Genomic DNA, 19,549 nt, shown 5'->3' on the forward strand with positions numbered 1-19,549 from the left:
TTGTGAATTTTTCCCAGGTTGCTTTTAGCATCATCTCTTTTTCTTTTGTACACTATTTGACTATAATCCACCAAAGTGTAATTTATTTCATTAACCCTGTTTGGGATCTTATGTTAGTCCTACACCTGAGGACTTAATGGTATTCGCCATTTCTAGAAAATTCTCAGCCATTATCTCTTTGGAATATTTCCTTTTCCTCATTCTTTCTATTCTCTTTGAGAGCCCCTTCCAGAAACGGGTTGACCTTCTCATTCTTCATGTTACATAATGTGCTTTCATACCTTCCACATGTTGATCTCTGTATGCTGTCTTTTGGGAAAATTTTCTCAGATCCACAGTTCTGTTTACTAATTCTTCAGCTATATCTAATTTGTTTTATCCATCCAGTGGTTTCTAGAACTTGTGTTTGGTCCTTTTTCAAATCTACTTGGTTCCTTTAGAATAAATAGTCTCCTGTTCCTTACTGACACCTTAAGCTCCACTTCCTCTGGCGTGCACAGACAGGCAGTATGAAGCCTGACCCTCCCAGAAACACCCACAGGGACCACCTGTGCCTCCAGCCTATTGTCCACACACCTTCACTGATCTTACCCGCCAGGCAGGCTATCTCTCGGAGCTAAGACTACAGTAGCCCTCCTGAGACGAGCATGTTCATTTTAAAAGCCTGCACTATGAAGTCAGCTACGTTCAAGTCAAAGCTGTGTCCCGAGCTCTCTCTGTAATTGGAACTTAAGTCAAGTCTGTTGCCTGTTTCCTCTGTCTTTACCTCCTGAGATTGGGGGGAGCTCTGTGACATACACATTTTACAAGCTGCAACTGTACAGATTCTAGAGAGCACACAGCTGGCCTGGCGCCTGGCTCCAGCCACTCCGTGGTGATGATACAGAAATGGCGTCATCTTCACACCTCCGTCAGCGTCAGGTTCAGCACTGCATTCGGCAAAAGTCTACCTCGCCCAGTCTATGCCTGCCTTGCTTTTGAGGGTTCAGGCTCCATGAAATAGAGTAGTGCCCACTCAACTTCACTTGAAATTAAACAAAATAAATTGGCTTAAAAGAACAGAAACAGAGTGTATATATTCAGAGGTCTACATTCAACAAACATTTTACTGAGCACTAGCGATACCAGCATAATGAAGTGTGCCTCTGACATGTCCATATAAATTAAGAAGGTAACAGAATTATGTTGAATAAAAATAGCTGCAGGTATTCTTAACTAACTTTTAGGTATTCGTAGCTTTTAAACACTTATCTGATTGGCTAAATAGCTGGAGGTCAAATCTGCTAGCCCTTGATGTAACCCAACCCAACTATATTATCATGGAATATCCTGTCAGCTCGGTCAGTTCCAGCTGTTTGATAAACCTGAAAACACAAGTATATTTCTCTGGTAAACTGTAACTAGGACAAGACTGTATTCGACTAGAGATTTATTAACCTTCGCATGTTTGTTTTTCTTTTCAAATGTGTCTTCTAATCAATTTACGTTGCTGGACTGAAAGTGACCAACACTGAGCACCGTCCCCAATCCACAACCACCTTTGTCTCTGTGGCTGTGTCTACAAAAACGAGAGTGCCTGTGCACGGGGCCCTCCTTCTCTCACACTCTAGTGTTTTACACATACGGTTTCCTGTTCACATGCTGCTTTGCTTAACAGTGGAAAAAATTATTTTTTGGGGAGAGAACCAGAGAAAGGACAATCGTAGAGAATTCCTTTAATTCACCTTCAATCATGTCAGTTTCACTAAGGTCAGTATGAGTCACTACCTAATTTAACTGTAGTACGTGAACGTCAAATATACACCCACTCTTTTCAGGCGAGCCGGAGGTTACCAGGCACCACGGAGCAAGCCACGCTGCCCATTAATGAGATAATTAGGTGTGGTCTCCTCAGGGCTCATGAAGTCCTGCTGCACAAAAGGATGCTAACAGGACAGAAAGGAAAAGAATGAGGAATTGAGCTCTTCGAGCCGAGGCTGAAACAAAGTAGTCCTGACAAGAGAAGTGTGACTAGCCAAAGGCCATCACCACAGAACCCATCAGAAGCTCAGGCAGTCCAAAGTCGGTGGTGCCACAAAGACAGACTGAACAGAAGTCTAGAAGAGATCACTGGTTAATCATTCCCAGCCAATTTTATTTAATACAGGAGTCGTAATTACAATCAGTATGAAAATTAAGCAAAGACATTCATCCTCTTGTGTGTGATTTAATATGCAAAACAAATCAAGTGTGAGTCACACCAAAGTAGGTATGTAATCTTACTTCCACTCCTCTGGTGGGTGTGCAAGTTCATACTTCTCCCTCACATTGGAGACACCCATATCCAAATGGAGCCAGTGAACCTCCTCTGACCGCAGGTGACTGAGGCGAAATCCATAGCAGGCCACGTGCTTTACTTTGTGACTGTCCACTATCTTCTGAATGATGCCCTAAAACATACCCCCCACAAAAATGACTGTTATAAACAAAAAAAAAACTGTATGCTAAAAATTAATGCAATGTTCATTTCTTTTAGTTAGTTATCAGAAATCTTTGGTAAAAAGAGTATCAAGTTAAATAAATTACTTAATTTTTCTTAGGAATCTTTTCTCAAATAGTATTTTTATGAACAAGGAAAAGTTTTTGAAAAAAACACAAAACGAGGCTCTTCCCTTTTCTTTAGTGATAAACAAGGCATGGAAACTTAAAATACATTTCTGCAGCTCTACCTCTGCATCATCCCCAGAACCTGACAAAGCATTCCGGTCACCCTCTGGATGTCACTTGCTGAGAACTAGACCTGAGGAGCGGGTTCTACTTTCTGAACCCAGGACGGTATCTTATTCTAGATCAGGCTGCAACTCAATGTCATTTCTTAGGAAACACATTTAGAAACATACAATGAAGGCCACGCTTCTGATAATATCAATGATGTATGAGAAGTTACTTGAAGTTGGGCCTACCCAATCTGCTACGTGCTCTCTATAGATTACAATGCAGCAATCTAAAATAGTCCCCAAACCTAATGCTCCTAACAATGTGCCCCTGAGTTCAGAGATGAAGGCGGCAGGCAGGGAAGGCTGCCTCACAAAGATGAAGCTTATCCTGGGACTAGGAAAGGAGCGGTAGCCCCGAGTCTTGACCTGTGCCTGAACGGTTGTAGAAGTCACACTGTGCACCTGGATGTAAATGGGCAGCACATATGGAAGCCTCCCATGGGAATATAACAGAGACCATGTGCTTCCTTACATGAGGGTGTGCTAATCATAATCCACTGCACTCTTCTCAGTGCTTCAGGCCATTCATACATAATTTTTAATGATGCTGATATTAACATGAAAATGACTGCTAAAGAAAATCAGTTTTTTTAAAATTAGCAATTAAGTGAAAGTAACATATTACTTGTAATATAAGATACATCTTAAACAGTTCCTACACACACTAAGTATTTCTATACTGGGGCATGACGCTGTTGATAATAAGGATGTTCCCATCCCCTACTCATGAGTAAAGATAACACGTATTATATATGCAAAACCTGTCAAGGACCCAGTGTGTCCACGCTAAAGGCATCGTGTGGCACCTGCCCGTGGCCAGCCTCCTTTTCAGACTACTGGATCCCAGGAGAAGGTTGTGTATCAAGCATGGGAGAGTGACAGGGGAAGGAGTCAACGTGGCATCGGGGAAAAGCACGGACAAAGGACCGGGCTGGAGGAGTCAAAGGCCACTCAGTGGAGCAGACGAGTTCTCCGTGGGACAAGAAGAAAGTGTGCAGCCTACAGAAATCTGGGTGAAACTGAAGTAGGCATCAATGTCCTTCCTCGCTTTTGGACTCAAGGCCCGGAATTTCTGATGGGGCCACCGTGAAGGACGCTGCAGTCTGTGCCTACCCAAAGGCACCCAGCCAAGCGGCAGCGGGAGCTGAAACCCAGCCGGCCCCCTAGTCTTCACCTCGTGCACTCTGCCTCGGGGAAGAGACCTCCGTTTCTAGTTAACCTCGCAGAGGCAATTTCTGCAGCTTCTCCTTGCCAGCACCGCAAATGCCTGAGCTGCACAGGACAGGCGCTGGCGCCTCTTTCAAACTCCCACAAAAGCGCTTTGTCTTCCTGTCCCAGCTCTGCCAGCGCATGACCAAGTGCACACCAACGCCGGCCGCCCTCACGAAGGCTCGGGTTTAGCACGTCTTCTCTTTACTCCACAGCAGCTCACCGCTAGCAAATTCCAGAGCCACCTCTCTCTTGTTAGGGTCGCAGTTCATGTTCCCATCTGTCCCCAACCGTCTGTCTCGGTGGGTCTATCCTCTGGGCACAACCGGTTTCTTACCGCTCCATGTGGTGGCATCACAGTCTGGGAGAAATCCCACCCCTCCAGATGCCTCCCCTGATGACCCCTAGCAAAAGCTATCTTCATGACCTCTCAAGTAATGGGCACACAGCACCCACCTGCACAGAGGCAAGTGTGCAGACGCTCAGTCCAGAGCTGTGGAGCCCAAGGAAAAAGCAGGCTCCCAATCTGGAGTTTTAGGGGACAGATACAATTTTAGTCCATTCACTGGATCACACTACCTGAAGACACTCAGAATGACCTCAGGTTTGGTTTTGTTGAACAAAGAGTTCCCATCCTGCAGGACTTCCTGACTAAACAAGGTTGCAACTTACACTTTCCACTAAAAAATTAAGAGCAATAAACACATAGACATTTCATTCTGCTTCCATATTGTGTTCTGTCCTATTTCTCTAGAACTCCTGAATATCTCATTGCTGACTCAGTTTGAATGGCAGCCAAGATTATGAATATACAAGGACTTATATATTTGAAGCTCAGTACATACACTCAGTAACTTAAATAATTTTGAGAACCAAATATTTGGTTCTGCATAACTGAAAAATAACTTTGAGAACTAAATATTTAGTAAGGAATGCATACTCAAAAAAAAAAAAAAACCAACATTACTACCATATGGAAATGTATGCATGTATTATTTCTGGAATATGTACATTTAGAAAAGGATCTCTAGGAAGCTAACAGGACAAGGGTTTATAATATGCCACTTATGGCAGCTGAATTAAATTTAAATTTCTTATCCTGGCTTTGATGTCCCATGACAATCCCACCCTAGAGTATATAAACCTACACTTGGCTACTTTGAAATATCCCTTTACTCGTCTATATCATATCCCAGAATTTGGAAATATATAATTTTCCTGATTAATTTTCACATGAGCTATTCACAGGGAAAGAATTCTTCTTGAGGATGAAAGACTCTAGCCAGTGTGTGCACCATGCTTCTATCTTATCAGGAACGTAGCACGCAGCGTCCAGAGCCATTCCACTACTGGTGGACAGTTCTTTTCTTGTTGGCTTCCCTGCTCTAGGCGAGAAAGGGAAGTGGAGATGCACGCAACACAATGCACGAGCTTTTAGCTGGTCTCATACGTGTGCAGCAGTGCTGCTTAGAAACAGACGCTCTGGGTCCAAAGCTACTTAAACATGTGACGTTTTGGAAGTACGGCCACCAGGAAAACTACACCAATTATACTTGGCACATAATGTTAGAGACTGTCCTTCATCTCATGCTGATGCTGGATAAAGTCAATCTTAAAGTGTTTATCAATGTGATGGACCACAGAAGGGGGAGGGGGCATTTCGTTGTTACTGTAATTTACGTTTCCCTGATTACATACTAGTGAGATGACACTGTAATTTCGTTTCTAAAAGTTCTTTTTATGATTCTGCTTGGTTCAACTTGGTCACTTAACTTTTAGACAATGCTCTGGAAAGAAATAATGACCCTGGGCGCCTGGGTGGCTCAGTTGGTTAAGCGACTGCCTTCGGCTCAGGTCATGATCCTGGAGTCCCAGGATCGAGTCCCGCATCAGGCTCCCTGCTCGGCAGGGAGTCTGCTTCTCCCTCTGACTCTCCTCCCTCTCATGCTCTCTCTCTCTCATTCTCTCTCTCAAATAAATAAATAAAATCTTAAAAAAAAAAAAGAAATAATGACCCTTTCCCTGGTAGAAAGAAATCCTACAAACCATTCCTTCGTGTTCATTCACTCTTGAATGTTCACTCCCTCATTCAGTCAGTGGACACGCACGCACCTAGCCTACATATGATGGGTAAGACAGAACCCTTACCCTCCAAAGCCTTAGTCTAGAGGGAGAGAGGTGATGCTGAACACATGCACAAGCGTGACCAGTCTGTGGGAAAGGTGGCAACAAGGTAACAAGAGATATCTGCTATGTCCAGCTGTCTTCTCACAGTGATTTGCAAGATTTCTTTATTACGAGAGAGATCTAAAACCACACACAGTGTTGTCAACAGTCCTCATCTCCTTCCTTCCTCCCAGGATTCACAAGTGCACTCGTCACTCCTGATCTGTTTGTTACAATGTCCAGCGGTTATTCTTCTGTGTCTCTCTTTCAGATGCTCTTCACAGTGTCATGGTGAGGAAACCAACAGTTGTTACTGTCCTCTGCTCCCACCTGCACGGGAGAAGCCTACCGTCATTCCTACCACAAAGAAGGCGTGGAGATCCAAATCCTGCTCTCCAACAGCACTGCATCCCTTCTCTTGGGTCAGCACTCACCCAGAAGTGGGCTCCAAAGTCCTCTGAGACAGCACACCTGTGCTGTCTATTTGCTCCCTATTGCTGCTATAACAAACGGCCACAGACTCATGGGCTTAATAGAACACAATGTATACTTCTCAGTTCTGTAAGATCACAAGTCTGAAATGGGTCTCACTGGGCTAAAATCAAGGCGTTGGCAGGGATGTGCTGCTTTCTGGAAGCTCTAGGCTGGCCTTCTCCAGCTGCTAGAGGCCCCTCCGTGCATCTTCAAAGCCAGCAGCACTGTACCCAACGCTTCCTCCGCAGTCCCCTCCCTCTGACCACAGCCAGAAAAGGTCTGCAGCTCCTCATCTCCCCCATCTCAAGGTCATCTTCATCTTGGTCACATCTTCAAAGTCCCTTCTGCCATGGAAGGTCACATATGCACAAGTTCTGGATTAGGATGTGGACCTCTTTAGGGGCCATCTCTAAGGATCTAAGGATCTAAGGATCTAATAATAGAGAATTCCTTCTCATGCTCTTGCTGTCTCATATTCTTAACACTGCTTTTGACTTTTTTTTCCTTAGGATTTTTCTTTCTAGCTTCTCCCTGGATGACACTCTCCCTCCACTAAAGGAATAATTTAACTAAAATCTCTGTAGTCCTTTCCTACACCAAAATTATGTGAATGCACAGTAATCACTGTTCAAGTTTTTAAGTACACATTCACCTGATCCTCTAGCAGAGAGAAAAAAGCTTCCATCTGAGACACACATAGGCATCAGCGACGACACCTAACCATAAACACCGCAGACCACGGGAGCCCACGGGACTACTGCACACACAGTCCTCCACGCAGCCGTCTGTGGCCGAGCTCAGGGAAAACTGCCTGCTGGATGCCTTCCCCTACAGCCCCCAGCCATTCTTAGCACAGCTCAGCTCTGTTCACAGAGCTCCTGACTTCTACAAACCCACAGAATCCCGAACTGTTCATGTGTTCGCCCACTCCGATCAGAAAGCTGATTTTAAATTGATTAGAATGTTTCTCTCGACTGCTGTTCTTCCCACTACCAGCTTGGTTACAAGAGTTAGTCCTAAACCAACCAACTACATCCACCTTTTAGCAACTACAGGACTGAACTTCTTGTGTTCAGTTCCTCCGCAGGCTCAGGTTAATTACATCACCTTTCTCTAGAGGTTCATTACGAGCACGGAAACCTCGGAGTGTACTATACAGTCAGAAAAGGGCATTGAGCCTGTTAGTAAACTTGAAGATACTTTGAACGTGACAAGAATATTGTCCAACAACTCAACTGCAACTTAATCTCTAGCGAATTATATGGTGCTTGCCCAGATTTGGTGTCTGGGTATAAAATGGATTGTTCTAGACCCTGTGATTTAAGGAAAATAGTAACAAGGTAGGAATGAAGGTCTGACAGAAGTTATCAGTAAGGTCAGGTATGGTTTTCAATAGGTGTAATCTCTGATTATCAATTCAATTTCTTTTATGGTCATTAGTCTACTACTTTCTACTTCTGCAACCAATGTTCCTAATTTACATTTCTGTCAGAAGTGCTCCATTTCAGGCGCCTGGGTGGCTCAGTCGGTGAAGCCTCTGCCTTCGGCTCAGGTCGTGACCCCAGGGTCCTGGGATCGAGCCCCCCATCAGGCTCCCTGCTCAGCAGGAAGCCTGCTTCTCCCTCTCCCTCTGCCTGCTTGTGTTCCCTCTCTCGCTGTGTCTCTCTCTCTGTCAAATAAATCTTAAAAAAAAAAAAAAAGTACTCCATTTCATCTAGGATTTCGTGTAGTCACTCAAATGGGGATCTGTCAAGTACATACTGTGTGCCTGCTAGGCCCTGCTGAAGATGCTGGGGACAATACCAGAAGCAGAAAGGCCCCTGCTGTCACAGAGCCTACAGTCTGGGAGAAGAAAGCAGAGAACAGAAGAGCAAACAAATCAAGAAACAAGACAATCTCAATAAGGAGAAATCATTATCAAAATGGGGTGATGGGCAACGGAAAACGTGGAGGAGAGGAAGCACTCCTGGGCTGGGAGGCCGAGGGAGTGAGGGCAGTCACTGGAAATAAGAACAGGCCACAAGGAGCCAGATCCTATAGTCCTCGTAGGCCGCTGAAGGAACCTGGCTTTCCTCTGACAGAAATGGGGAGCTGCTGGAGGTTTTGAGCAAATGACTGATTACAAGAGTTAGAGAAATAGCCCAGGAAGCAGAAAGTCAAAGGGAGCGAGCCGGAGGAGAGAAGGTCATGGAGCGTGACAGGGAGAGGAGAGAGTCAGGGGCTTCTGAAGGACCTAAATGTTCACCCTACATGAGACAGGAAGCCACGGAAGGTTCTGAGTGGAGGAGTGACACGCTCTGGCTTTCATTTTCATAGGATCACCCGGTTGCTGGGCTGTGAACAGACTGAGGGGTTCCTAGGGAGACAGCGGGATGTCGGGAGACCACGTGGCTCGAAGCAGCTGTCGCGGTAGGGGTCAGATGAAGTGGGTGGATTCTGGGTGCATCTGGGAAACGGTGTGGACAGAACCAGCTAACGTACTGCATGTAGGGCGTAAGCAAAGGAGGAGCAAGAGATGATTCTAAGTGTCTGAAAGAAGGGAAGCCCTCAGACTGACGCATGGACAGTCCTTTCGGAGTCAGAAGCACAGAGACAGAGGAGAGGGGGAGATGCAGCTGGGCGGCACACAGGTCCTAAGTTCAGAGTGAGACCAGTCAGAACGGGGGACAGGTGTGGAAAAGGCAGAGCTGGATTAAATGCTGGGCACAGCCTGAAGAGACCATGGAGATGGAGGAGAGGGGCAAGGGGGCTGCATGCAGGCTGCCGCACGGTGACGGCCAGCAGCTGCCTAGATCCCTACAGCACTTCTTTTGGGGCTCACGGGTCTGTTCCAGTATGTCTCCTGTTTTCTTAAAGAGAGCCTGTGGTATTAATGTTCTACATCCTTACTTCTCTCTAGAAACCTTCATTCCACGTCTTCATGACTGGTAGTCTGTCTGGAAGACTTCTGAGGTACAATTTACTTCCCTGAGCCCTGAGAAGATACTGTTCCAGTGTTGTCCTGCATCCAGCACTGCTGATGAAAAGTCTGACGTAAATGTCATTCTGTTTCCCAAGGAGGGGATCCTTCTGGTAGAATGTGGAATTTCCTATACACCCTTCTTATTCTGAAGTACCACTACAGTGTTTCTAGGTGACCATTCGTACTCAATACAGTCTGGCATGGGTTAACCGAGGCGCTTCGGGGTCGACCCCAATCTGAGCTCCAGAGTTGCCTGGGGCACGCTACTGACACGGGGCCAAAGCCGTGGCCAAGCTAAGTGATGTCTGCATCCATGGGCTGCTGCTTATTTAGGGGCAGGGTGCGCCAGCTTGCCAGGACTTGTCAGCAATCATGACTGGGTTTATGACTTGCACCTGATTTCGGTGGTGCCTGGGCAGTCACACAGGTTGAGGCTGATGATAAAGACAGAACGTGCTTTCATGCCCATCTCACAGACCCCCCACAAGGAGGTTCTGGGCCGCCTCCTACCACAGGTGTGGCCACGTGGGCCGGTGATGGCCTCTGGGTGTCCAAGGCCATGGGGCCTGCACCTGAGACTCTCAGGTCCCTTCAAAAAGGAGCCTCTTCTACTGTTGCTGCTTTGTGCACTTTGCCTATAAATGGTGGAGTCCTAGGAATCCTTTCAACAACCAAACATTTAAATTAATTAAAATATAAAGTAGCACACATATGTAAAAGGAGTAAAATTATTAACTGCGGTATGAGAAATAAAACCTCTGTAATGAATTACGACAAGAATCCAGATATATTCCTGTTGAAAATAAATTTCTCAACTTCTCCAAAGCTGTTGGTTCTTCTGAGTCAAGCAGTCTCTCTGATAATTACTTTCTACAGAGCACAACTGTCTAGCAGAAATAAAAATGCAAGCTGCATATGTTACTTTAAAATTTCTTAAAAAAAAAGGTAAAAAGAAATGGGTGAATTCAATTTTAATAACATATTTTAACCTACTATGTCAAGAACATGATCTTTTCAATAGGCAATCAAAACAGGTTACTAATGAGATATTTTACATTCCTTTTTCACACTAAATCGTCAGAACTCCGCATTTTCACACTCAGGAAACATCAGTTGAGACTAGCTACCTCCAAGGGTTCAAGTGCTGCACTCGGCTACTGTAGCAGGCCATGCAGCAGTGGAGGGTCTGAACCGAATTAGTCAGTTACTGGGGCTAACAGTAAGCTCTCTCTTTTCAGAAACTGGGTGGCCTGGCTTCCTCTTTGCTACCATTATTAAATGGTCTGTTTCTTTCTGCCAAGTGCCTACTCTTCCACTCTGAACTCACCCCCACCCCATTTCTGCTATAGGTCACTGGGCCTCAAATGCTGCCATGTTCCTGCCTAACAATATATGCTAGTTCCTTTGTCTGTAATGTTCCTTGTGTGGTGCTTCTTGCGGAGAAAGACTGCATGGACATGTGCTTCAGTACTATTTTGTTCAGTTGTGCAAATCCATTAATTTAGAATTAAAATACTGCATTTTCAAATGTTATAGCATGAAATGAAACTGGGTTATGAATAATACCCAGCTTCCATCACAGGAAAAGCTGTGGTGAACCATGCCAACTCAGAGTTCTTTGCCTCAAGCTGAAAATCATCAACTGGTGGGAGCTATTAAATTTCAAAATTTATCAACTACCATGAAATAAAACCACCTGGTTCTCAGTCACATGGATTTGCTAGTATTGATCTTCATAAAAGTTAGACCAAGATGTTCTCATAACTTAGGTATGTGAATCTGGTTTAATTTTTTCTTTACAACATAAATGTTTTCATGTCTGGTAAGTTTGTAACATTGGCTAAAGGTCTGACATGTGCCCAGTGATCGCTGGTTTTCTCCTTGATATGAATCCTCTCGTGTGCAGTAAATTTGATACCAAAACACCTTTGTCATGGAGCCTTTCCAAGGTGCATTTTCGGATATAATCAATCTTGAATATTTGCTGAATTTCTTATCAAATTCACATCTCTGAAAGGCTCCCCTCCTGTACAAATACTGAGAAGTTTATTAAGGCTGATGCAATGCTTTAAGAAACTTCCTCATTCACCGTAACTGAAATTCACAAAGACTAGAACATATGCTAAGAGCCTTCCCATAAACTCTACATTTACAAAATTTCTCTCCAATATGAATCCTCCAATTAACATTAAGGTAGAACACTGGCTGCTGGCCTTTCTACCAAGTGACTGTGTTTATAAGATTAGATATAAAACAAAACTATAGGAAAACTAGAAAAAGCCATCAAGCTTCATAAAAAGTTTGCAACGAGAGACTACTATATTTCAATTACAGCACGTGAATAGATGTTAATACATGTTTAAGCCCTGAATGAATTACTCACCTCTCAATAATTAATCCATCTGAACGGTGAGTATTGCGATATTATAGAGGTAATGGGAAATTACATAGAATTCAAATGTAATACTGTGCCCTTCAACCTGAATTCTGCCAATCCCTTTAATTTGCTTAAAAGTACTTAAGGCATATAAGTTAAAGAGTAGGAGATTAATTAGCTTCATTATTATAAAAAGAAAGGGTGAAAAAAGACATATATGTTCATCCTGGCACTGGACACTATCCGACCTAAAGAGGAACACAGAGTAGGTAGAGGGGAAGGAAGGAGCAGTGCTTCTGTAACACTTGGCCAAAGTAAACACTTGCTGAAAACTGACGTCCTGAACTCAGTTTTCTGAAACCACACTCTCACCCCCCACTCTCAGCAACTTTGGCCCGCGAGGTGCCTCTCACCACTCCCGGCCAGGATGTTCACTGACACCCCCAGGCTACCACCTACACTCAGCATCACTCACACAGGCTTCCTCGCCACCAGGATTGCTTTGGCAGGTGCACTCTGCACCCCAGCTAAGGCCATGGGTGCCCCCCCGCCCCCTCGCCCCCAGCAGACAGTAGGCTGCTGTATAAGCAGGGACCCTTTACATCCCCAGAACCTTGACAAGTGTCTGGTATATGGAACCCATCAGTTTTTGAAGAACCTATCCTATTTAGAGTCATGCAGATACCTTCAAGATGCACTTTTTAGAAAACAGTTTATTTCCTAAGTATTAGAGGCGATTTTAATTGCTTTGTTCTCTTGTATCCTAAAGAGTTTTTTTTTTTTTTTTTTTAAAAGGAGAGGTAAGCATCAATAGCATTATATGAATAACATATGACTCAGTTATTATTTCCCTAAGAGATTTTACAATTAAAATCCTGGTCAGTCACATATTAAGTAAATAAATATTATAAAGAAAAAGTTAACATCACTGTAATATGGGAATAAAAATTTTTTATCTTTTTTTGGTTATGTGCCATTAAGCTACATGCCTATTTAACCTCAATGTCCATGGAGGATATCTCCTAGGAAAATGTACTTACCCTGACATCAGTAGCATCTCCATGCCTGATAATACTGGCCCAAGTGGCTGGCTCACTGCTGTTTTCAAAATAATGAAAGACCTTCAACACTCGCTCCATTGCCCCAGGGGAACGTTCCACTCCAGTACCCAGGTGAGGCTTGGTACTTGAATTCGGTGTGTGATTCAAGTTTGGGTCAAGGTAAGCAGCTGCCATTATTTTGCTAGATGCTATGTATCTGTCATACTCTAGAAGAGGGAAAAAAAAAACTGTCAGTGTACCATATTTGAAATCTATTAAAATGTGACATACTAATCCTTATATTAACAACACTGTTCTATGTTCTTCCCCTACGGTCATGTCATATGCAGAAGGTGAGCATCGGGAGAACTGAGACGTGATTTACCAAGATAATCACTGTACTCCCCCGCACGCAGAGCAGTACCTAATTCACGGTAGCATAACAATTCTTTGTTAAATTTTTACTAATAAATTAAAAGGCCAGGAGTCCTATTTCAGCTCTGTCAAAAATTCACCACGTTATCTATAAACAATGTCCCCTCACCCTCCTCCCTTTTAAAATCATAGCCTTTAAATCTGTGGGGAAATCTCATAGGAAAGTCAAATACGTTAATTTTGTTGCCTACTTTTGAAAACTTCTATGTGGGATGCAAGTTCTTTCTTCATACAATAAAAACTCAATGAGTGGTCATGACACGAAAACCCCAGAGTTAAAACCAAGTCCTCCCGCTTCGCCAGTCCGTCAGCAGGAGAGTCAGACAAGCCACAACTGAAAGCAAAACTAAACCGCAAAGCATAAACAAACCAATGTCTGCCGGTGTGACAGGACCTCCGTCTGGATGTGGGGGGATGGTTTGGCCAAGATTAACACTCCCACCAAGAAAACTCAGGAAAGTCAGATTAAAAACCAGCCCAGTGTCTGGAGTCCGAGATGTTGTGAGGCAAGCAGGACAGCAGGGGACACAGATGGAGACATAAGAGACGCTGAACAACTGCCTTTTCCCAAAGGGCATTTGCCGATTCTGGGCCTTCGAGAGCCTGAAGATCCAAGAAAAGCCACCGATGAGAGAGAAGCCAGCTGAGCTTCTGGCATTTGAGAGACCAAGTTATGAGCGTGGGGACCCCAGGACTCTGGTGAGCAGGACAGGGTGGAGAACTGACCCACACACTCTGCTAGTTGTCCCTTTACGACAGTCACCAATCCTGAAACCAAGAGCAGAGGGAGCCTCTAGAAGCTCGGTGAGGCTGAAAACAGGCAGAAGGGACTAGGAGTCCACCTGGGACCAGGACACAAGACAGGAACAGCAAGACTGACAAACTCAATCTAACCAACAGAAAGCACTACACCCGAGCACAATTCACCTCTGCAAGGGAAATACCCAGTAACTATGCACATGAGGTATTCACTAAAACTGACCACATGCCGGGTGAAAGTAAGATTCAATAAATATCAAAGGACTAAAATTATTAAAAGTATATTCTGTCTCTAGCATAAAGCTGGACAACAAAATAACTAGAAAATCTCCAACTGGGGGCACCTGGGTGGCTCAGTTGGTTAAGCGACTGCCTTCGGCTCAGGTCATGATCCCAGGGTCCTGGGATCGAGCCCCGCATCGGGCTCCCTGCTCCTCAGGGAGCCTGCTTCTCCTGGAGCCTGCTTCTCCCTCTCCCTCTGTGTCAAATAAATAAAATCTTAAAAAAAAGAAAAAGAAAAAAAGGAAATCTCCAACTGTTTGGAAATTAAGCAATGTATTTCAAGTAACCCATTAGCCAAAAAGAAACTCCAAGTATTCTGAATTCAACAATACAATTAGAAGAAAGATCAACACTACATGCAGACAGAGCTGTGATTAGATTAAAATCAACACTTTTTTTTTTTTAAGACTTTATTTTTAAGTAATCTCTACACCCAACTTAGGGCTTGAACTTACAACATCGAGATCAAGAGTTGTGCGTTCCACCTACTGAGTTGGCCTGGCATCCCTAAGATCTATGCTCTTAAATGCATGTATTAGAAATGAAGATTGAAAATTAATGGTCTAAATATCCGTATCTCACAGTACAATTTAGAAGTCGAACAAAATCAAGGTGTTTTTTTTTAACAAGAATAATGCAACTGATAGACCTCTAGCAAGACTAATCAAGGGAAAAAAGATAAGGCGAAAACTAGTAACATCAAGGATGAAGCAGAACAGATAAGAGAACGTTAATAATAGGAGGTAATGATAGAATATCAGATATTAATAAGAGAGTATCATGAACAACTTTGTCAATGAACATGAAAGGTGAGATGCATACACAATTCTTTTTTTAAAATATTTTACTTATTTATTTAACTGAGAAAGAGAGAGAGCACACAAGCAGGGGGTAGTGGCAGAGGGAGAGGGAGAAGCAGGCTTCCCACCGAGCAGGGAGCCTGACTTGGGGCTTGATCCCAGGATCCTGGGATCATGACCCAAGCCGAAGGCAGACACCTAACCAACTGAGCCATCCAGGTACCCCGAGATGCATACACAATTATTTGTAAAGTACAATTTAAGCCATTATAAACTGCTATTGTACAAAACCAAAACCAGAAATATAAAGCCTAAACAGACCTATTCCATTAAAAATGGTCAGTCTGTAATTAAAATTCTTCCCACAAAGGAGTATCCAATTCTTCCAATAATTTAAGGAAGAATAATATTAATCTTACAGAAATTCTTCCACTGAACAAATAGGGAACATTTCCCAACTTATCTTATGAGACCAGCAAAACAATGATACAAAACCAGACAAGGACAATACGAGAAAGGGTACAAATCAATCTTTCTTATAAACACAGGTACAAAATCTTTTTTTTTTTTTTTTTTAAAGATTTTGTTTATTTTTATTTATTTGACAGAGAGAGAGAAACAGCATGAGAGGGGATAGGGTCAGAGGGAGAAGCAGGCTCCCCGCTGAGCTGGGAGCCAGATGTGGGACTCGATCCCGGGACTCCGGGATCATGACCTGAGCCGAAGGCAGTCGCTTAACCAACTGAGCCACCCAGGCGCCCAACACAGGTACAAAATCTTAAAAAAAAAAAAAAATCAGCAATTTAATCACACATTTTTAAATAATATGACCAAGAGGGGTTCGTTAAAGGAATGCAAAGGTGGTTAAACGTTCAAAAAAGTGATCTATGTTTGCAGCAGCCTTCATACCAAAGCATGAAAGCCACCAAGACACCCTTCAGCAGGTGAAAGGATAAACAAACGGTTTATTCCATCCAGGCAATGGAATATTTAGTGCTAAAAAGCAATGAGCTACCAAACCATGAAAAGACTTAGGGGAACCTTAAATGCATATTACTAAGTGAGAGAAGCCGATCACAGTATATGATTCCAACTATATGACATTCTGGAAATGGCAAAACCGAAGAGACGGTAAAATTTCAGTGGATGCAGAGTTTGGGGGGCAGGGATGAAAAGGTGGAGCACAAAGGATTTTTAGGGCAGTGAAAAGATTACGTATGACAGTATAGTGATGATACATGTCATTATACATCTGTCCAAACCCACAGAATGTACCCACCAAGAGTGAACTGTACGGCAAACTGTGGACTTCGGGTGATACTGATGTATCCATGTAGGTTCACCAGTTATAACACATGTACCACTCTGCTGGGGGATGCTGATAATGGGGAAGGTTATGCATGTATCAGGGCAGAGGGGAAATCCCCGTATCTTCCCTCAATTTTGTTGTGAACCTAAAACTGCTCTAAAAAAAAAAAAACAAAAAAACTGTCTTAATTTTTTAAAAAAAGCAATCGATGTAACTGACCAGATTTCAGAAAACAGAAGAACCACAGGTGTCTTAATATATGCAGAAATAGCATCTGGTAAAGTTTACCAACCACTCATGATAAAAACTCTTAGCAAAGTAAAAACAGGAAGACGTTTCTTTGAACTGAAGGTGAGTATTTACATTAAACCTAACTTAAATACTGCTGGGAAGAGCCCCTGCCACGCCTCCAAGAACAGGAGCGAGTCCGTGGGTGCCCACCACTACCACTTCTAATCACCACTGTTCTGGAAGTCTTATATTAGCCAGGTTCTATGGGCAAAAAGAGAAGTAAAACACAGGGCTGGGAAGGAAGGAATAAAAATATCATTATTCCCAGACTGCATGATTATGTATGAAGAAAATCTGTAAGAATACTATACAGGTAAACTCCTGGAATTAATAAATGAATTCGTCAAGGTTGCTGGACAATCAGATGCAATCAGTGGTACTTCTAGTTCTTTCGGCGATCTCTCTTGCTCCCCGAGCTGGACAGCAAGGGTGAGCACACACCAAGTGCCAAGTGCCTCCTGAGAAGCAAGCCTGCATCTGCAGAGTCGCTCAGAGGAACTGACGTCCCAGCGGTGGAAATCACTACCTGTAATACCAAGTGTGCCGAGGGAGAAGCCAAACCAAAAACACTACACAAATACACGTCTGTGGCCCAAAATCAATGGCAGAATCCTTCATAAGTCTCCAAGAAGTAGGCAAAAACATGTCTCAAAAGATAAAGTCCTGCTATAATGCCACGAGAGTGAAGCAGCTCTCCGTGACAGAATGTGGTTTTGTTTTCCAGTTCAGTGCTTTCACCTGCTTGTCAAAATCCCATCTACGCTATGAATTCTCAAACTGGGGAGATTTCCACCACCAAGCTTTCCTGGACTCATGTAGACAGTTCTGTATCAGATTCTGTTAACAACCACCCACCCCCCCTACTGGCGGCATTCGCATTTGTCTTTCTGTTGGTCTGGAGGATTCTGAGATCTTGGCATCTCCGTCGCCTCTTTAGCAGTCACAAAACTTTGGTTTGGTCAGTTTGAGGGATGGTCTCAATTATGGAATGAGAAGTCCCAAGCGATGCTTTCTGCTACACGGACCGTTCTGCTTCTAATCACTGACAGAATTCCCTGTGTTGCTTGGTGGGTCTGTATTTGTTTTTGACCCATGGCTAAAGCTGTACAATGGGGGCTGCCAATCTTCTGTGTCTCTAAATGAAACAACCCCTCCACCATCCTCACCGCAGAGAGGTAGGCTTTTGCAAGGCTCCGTAACTGTAGCCCTCTGTAATCTGTGGCCAGTTCTAGCTTTGACAACATGTCCAGATTAATCAGCCATAGGCCACTGCCACTTGCGTGCATTACCAAGTATCTTTCCCAAACACCTGTCAAAGAGGAGGAAATGAAAAGATTTTAAAAACTGAAACTGGTTTTGGGGCGCCTGGGTGGCTCAGTCAGTTAAATGTCTGCCTTCGGCTCAGGTCATGATCTCGACGCCCTGGGATCGAGCCCCGTGTCGGGCTCCCTGTTCAGTGGAAAGCCTGCTTCTCCCTCTCCCTCTGTCCCTACCCCCCATTCCTGCTCTCTCTCTCGCATGCTCTAGCTCAAATAAATAAAATCTTTAAAAAATAAAAATAAAAATGAAAGACAAAAAGCACAAAATTGTATCATCAGGATCAGTTAACATAAAATAACTGCCAAATTGCTATAAAAGTTTCCAGCCAGATGCTTACACCAAACGTACCCTTATTTTGTCCCAGACTGCTAACAGTTCCAGTGCCCAGGCCAGCCTGCTGCGCACACTCTGCTGAGCGCCCGCTCGGGCACCGGGGCTCTGACCCTCGGCACACCGCCCCAGTTCAGGCAGCCCTGCATGGGGGAGCCCTGCATGGGGGCCCAGGGCTTCCTGCAATGGGAATGCTGGCCCCACTGCTGACTATCAGAGCCCCGGCTCTCCCTTTAACACAGGAGATAGACACTTTTTCTGCTCTTGAAAGGTGTGAGGAAACAAGGTGCTGACAAATCTTGGGAGTTCACTCTGGGCCTCACCCCACAGTCTCATATAAATGCTCCATAAAAGAGCACATATGGAAGAGAGATGAAATGAACGTCTTCCAGAGTTCCCTAGATGATATTCACTACAACACACTAAGATCCCACCAAGACAGCAAACCGATTATGCTTGAAATATGCCGGCCCTTTAATAAAACTTGAGATGTTTGCCAGAACATGAGAGAAGCAGCAAGGAATGCAAACTGATACAGCTAAATTAAAAAAACTTAAGACATAAATAAGCTTGGAGAATTTTTAAGAAGTTGGTGATGATACTAGTTACAGTAAATCCTTAAACAAACTAGACTGGTGTAAAAACTTTCTTCTCCCAAATGTTGTTCTTTCATACAAGATTTGGGTTTCTCTTCTCATAAAGAGTCTAACCTGAATATACTAAATTTCCTATACTGATTTTACTTAACAAAGAGCTAACATTACTTAAATATTTAATGCTATAATATCAATATGTGACAGCCTGTATTTTCCAAAAGCAGCTGTAAAAGGACCTCCTTCTCTAGTGTGCGCTCTCTCTTCAAAAGGGGGGGGCTATGTCCCCCCCCCCCCCCGATGTGGGGGACTTCTGACTAGCCTAAGAAACACCCTACGCTAGGTATTAAAAGGCAAACTAGGTTTCCCTGGTTCTCTTGGGCTGCTCACGCTCATGAAACCCAACCAACATGCTCTCCAGGGACACAAGAAGCCCAAGACCTGAG

At 43.8% G+C, this 19,549-nt stretch overlaps 1 protein-coding gene across 11 annotated transcripts in view; it reads right to left on the minus strand.

Annotated features, from left to right (window-relative positions):
• Window positions 1-19,549, minus strand: part of PTK2 (protein tyrosine kinase 2) — a 234,875-nt gene that overhangs the window by 159,566 nt on the left and 55,760 nt on the right. For 7 of the 11 annotated variants that reach the window (XM_021688823.1, XM_021688822.1, XM_044914687.1 and 4 more), the window contains exons 2-3: window positions 12,985-13,211; window positions 2,263-2,429 (exon numbers count right to left, since the gene is read on the minus strand). In XM_021688823.1, coding sequence (XP_021544498.1) covers window positions 2,263-2,429; window positions 12,985-13,179 — 362 coding nt within the window. In that variant the 5' untranslated portion in view covers window positions 13,180-13,211. Of the gene's footprint in view, window positions 1-2,262; window positions 2,430-12,984; window positions 13,213-19,549 lie in introns of those variants that run through there. The other 4 variants (XM_044914690.1, XM_044914688.1, XM_044914689.1 and 1 more) reach the window with 2 other exon arrangements.

The sequence above is a fragment of the Neomonachus schauinslandi genome, chromosome 4 (genome assembly GCF_002201575.2).
Source record: "Neomonachus schauinslandi chromosome 4, ASM220157v2, whole genome shotgun sequence".
Classification (NCBI taxonomy): Eukaryota; Metazoa; Chordata; class Mammalia; order Carnivora; family Phocidae; genus Neomonachus; species Neomonachus schauinslandi.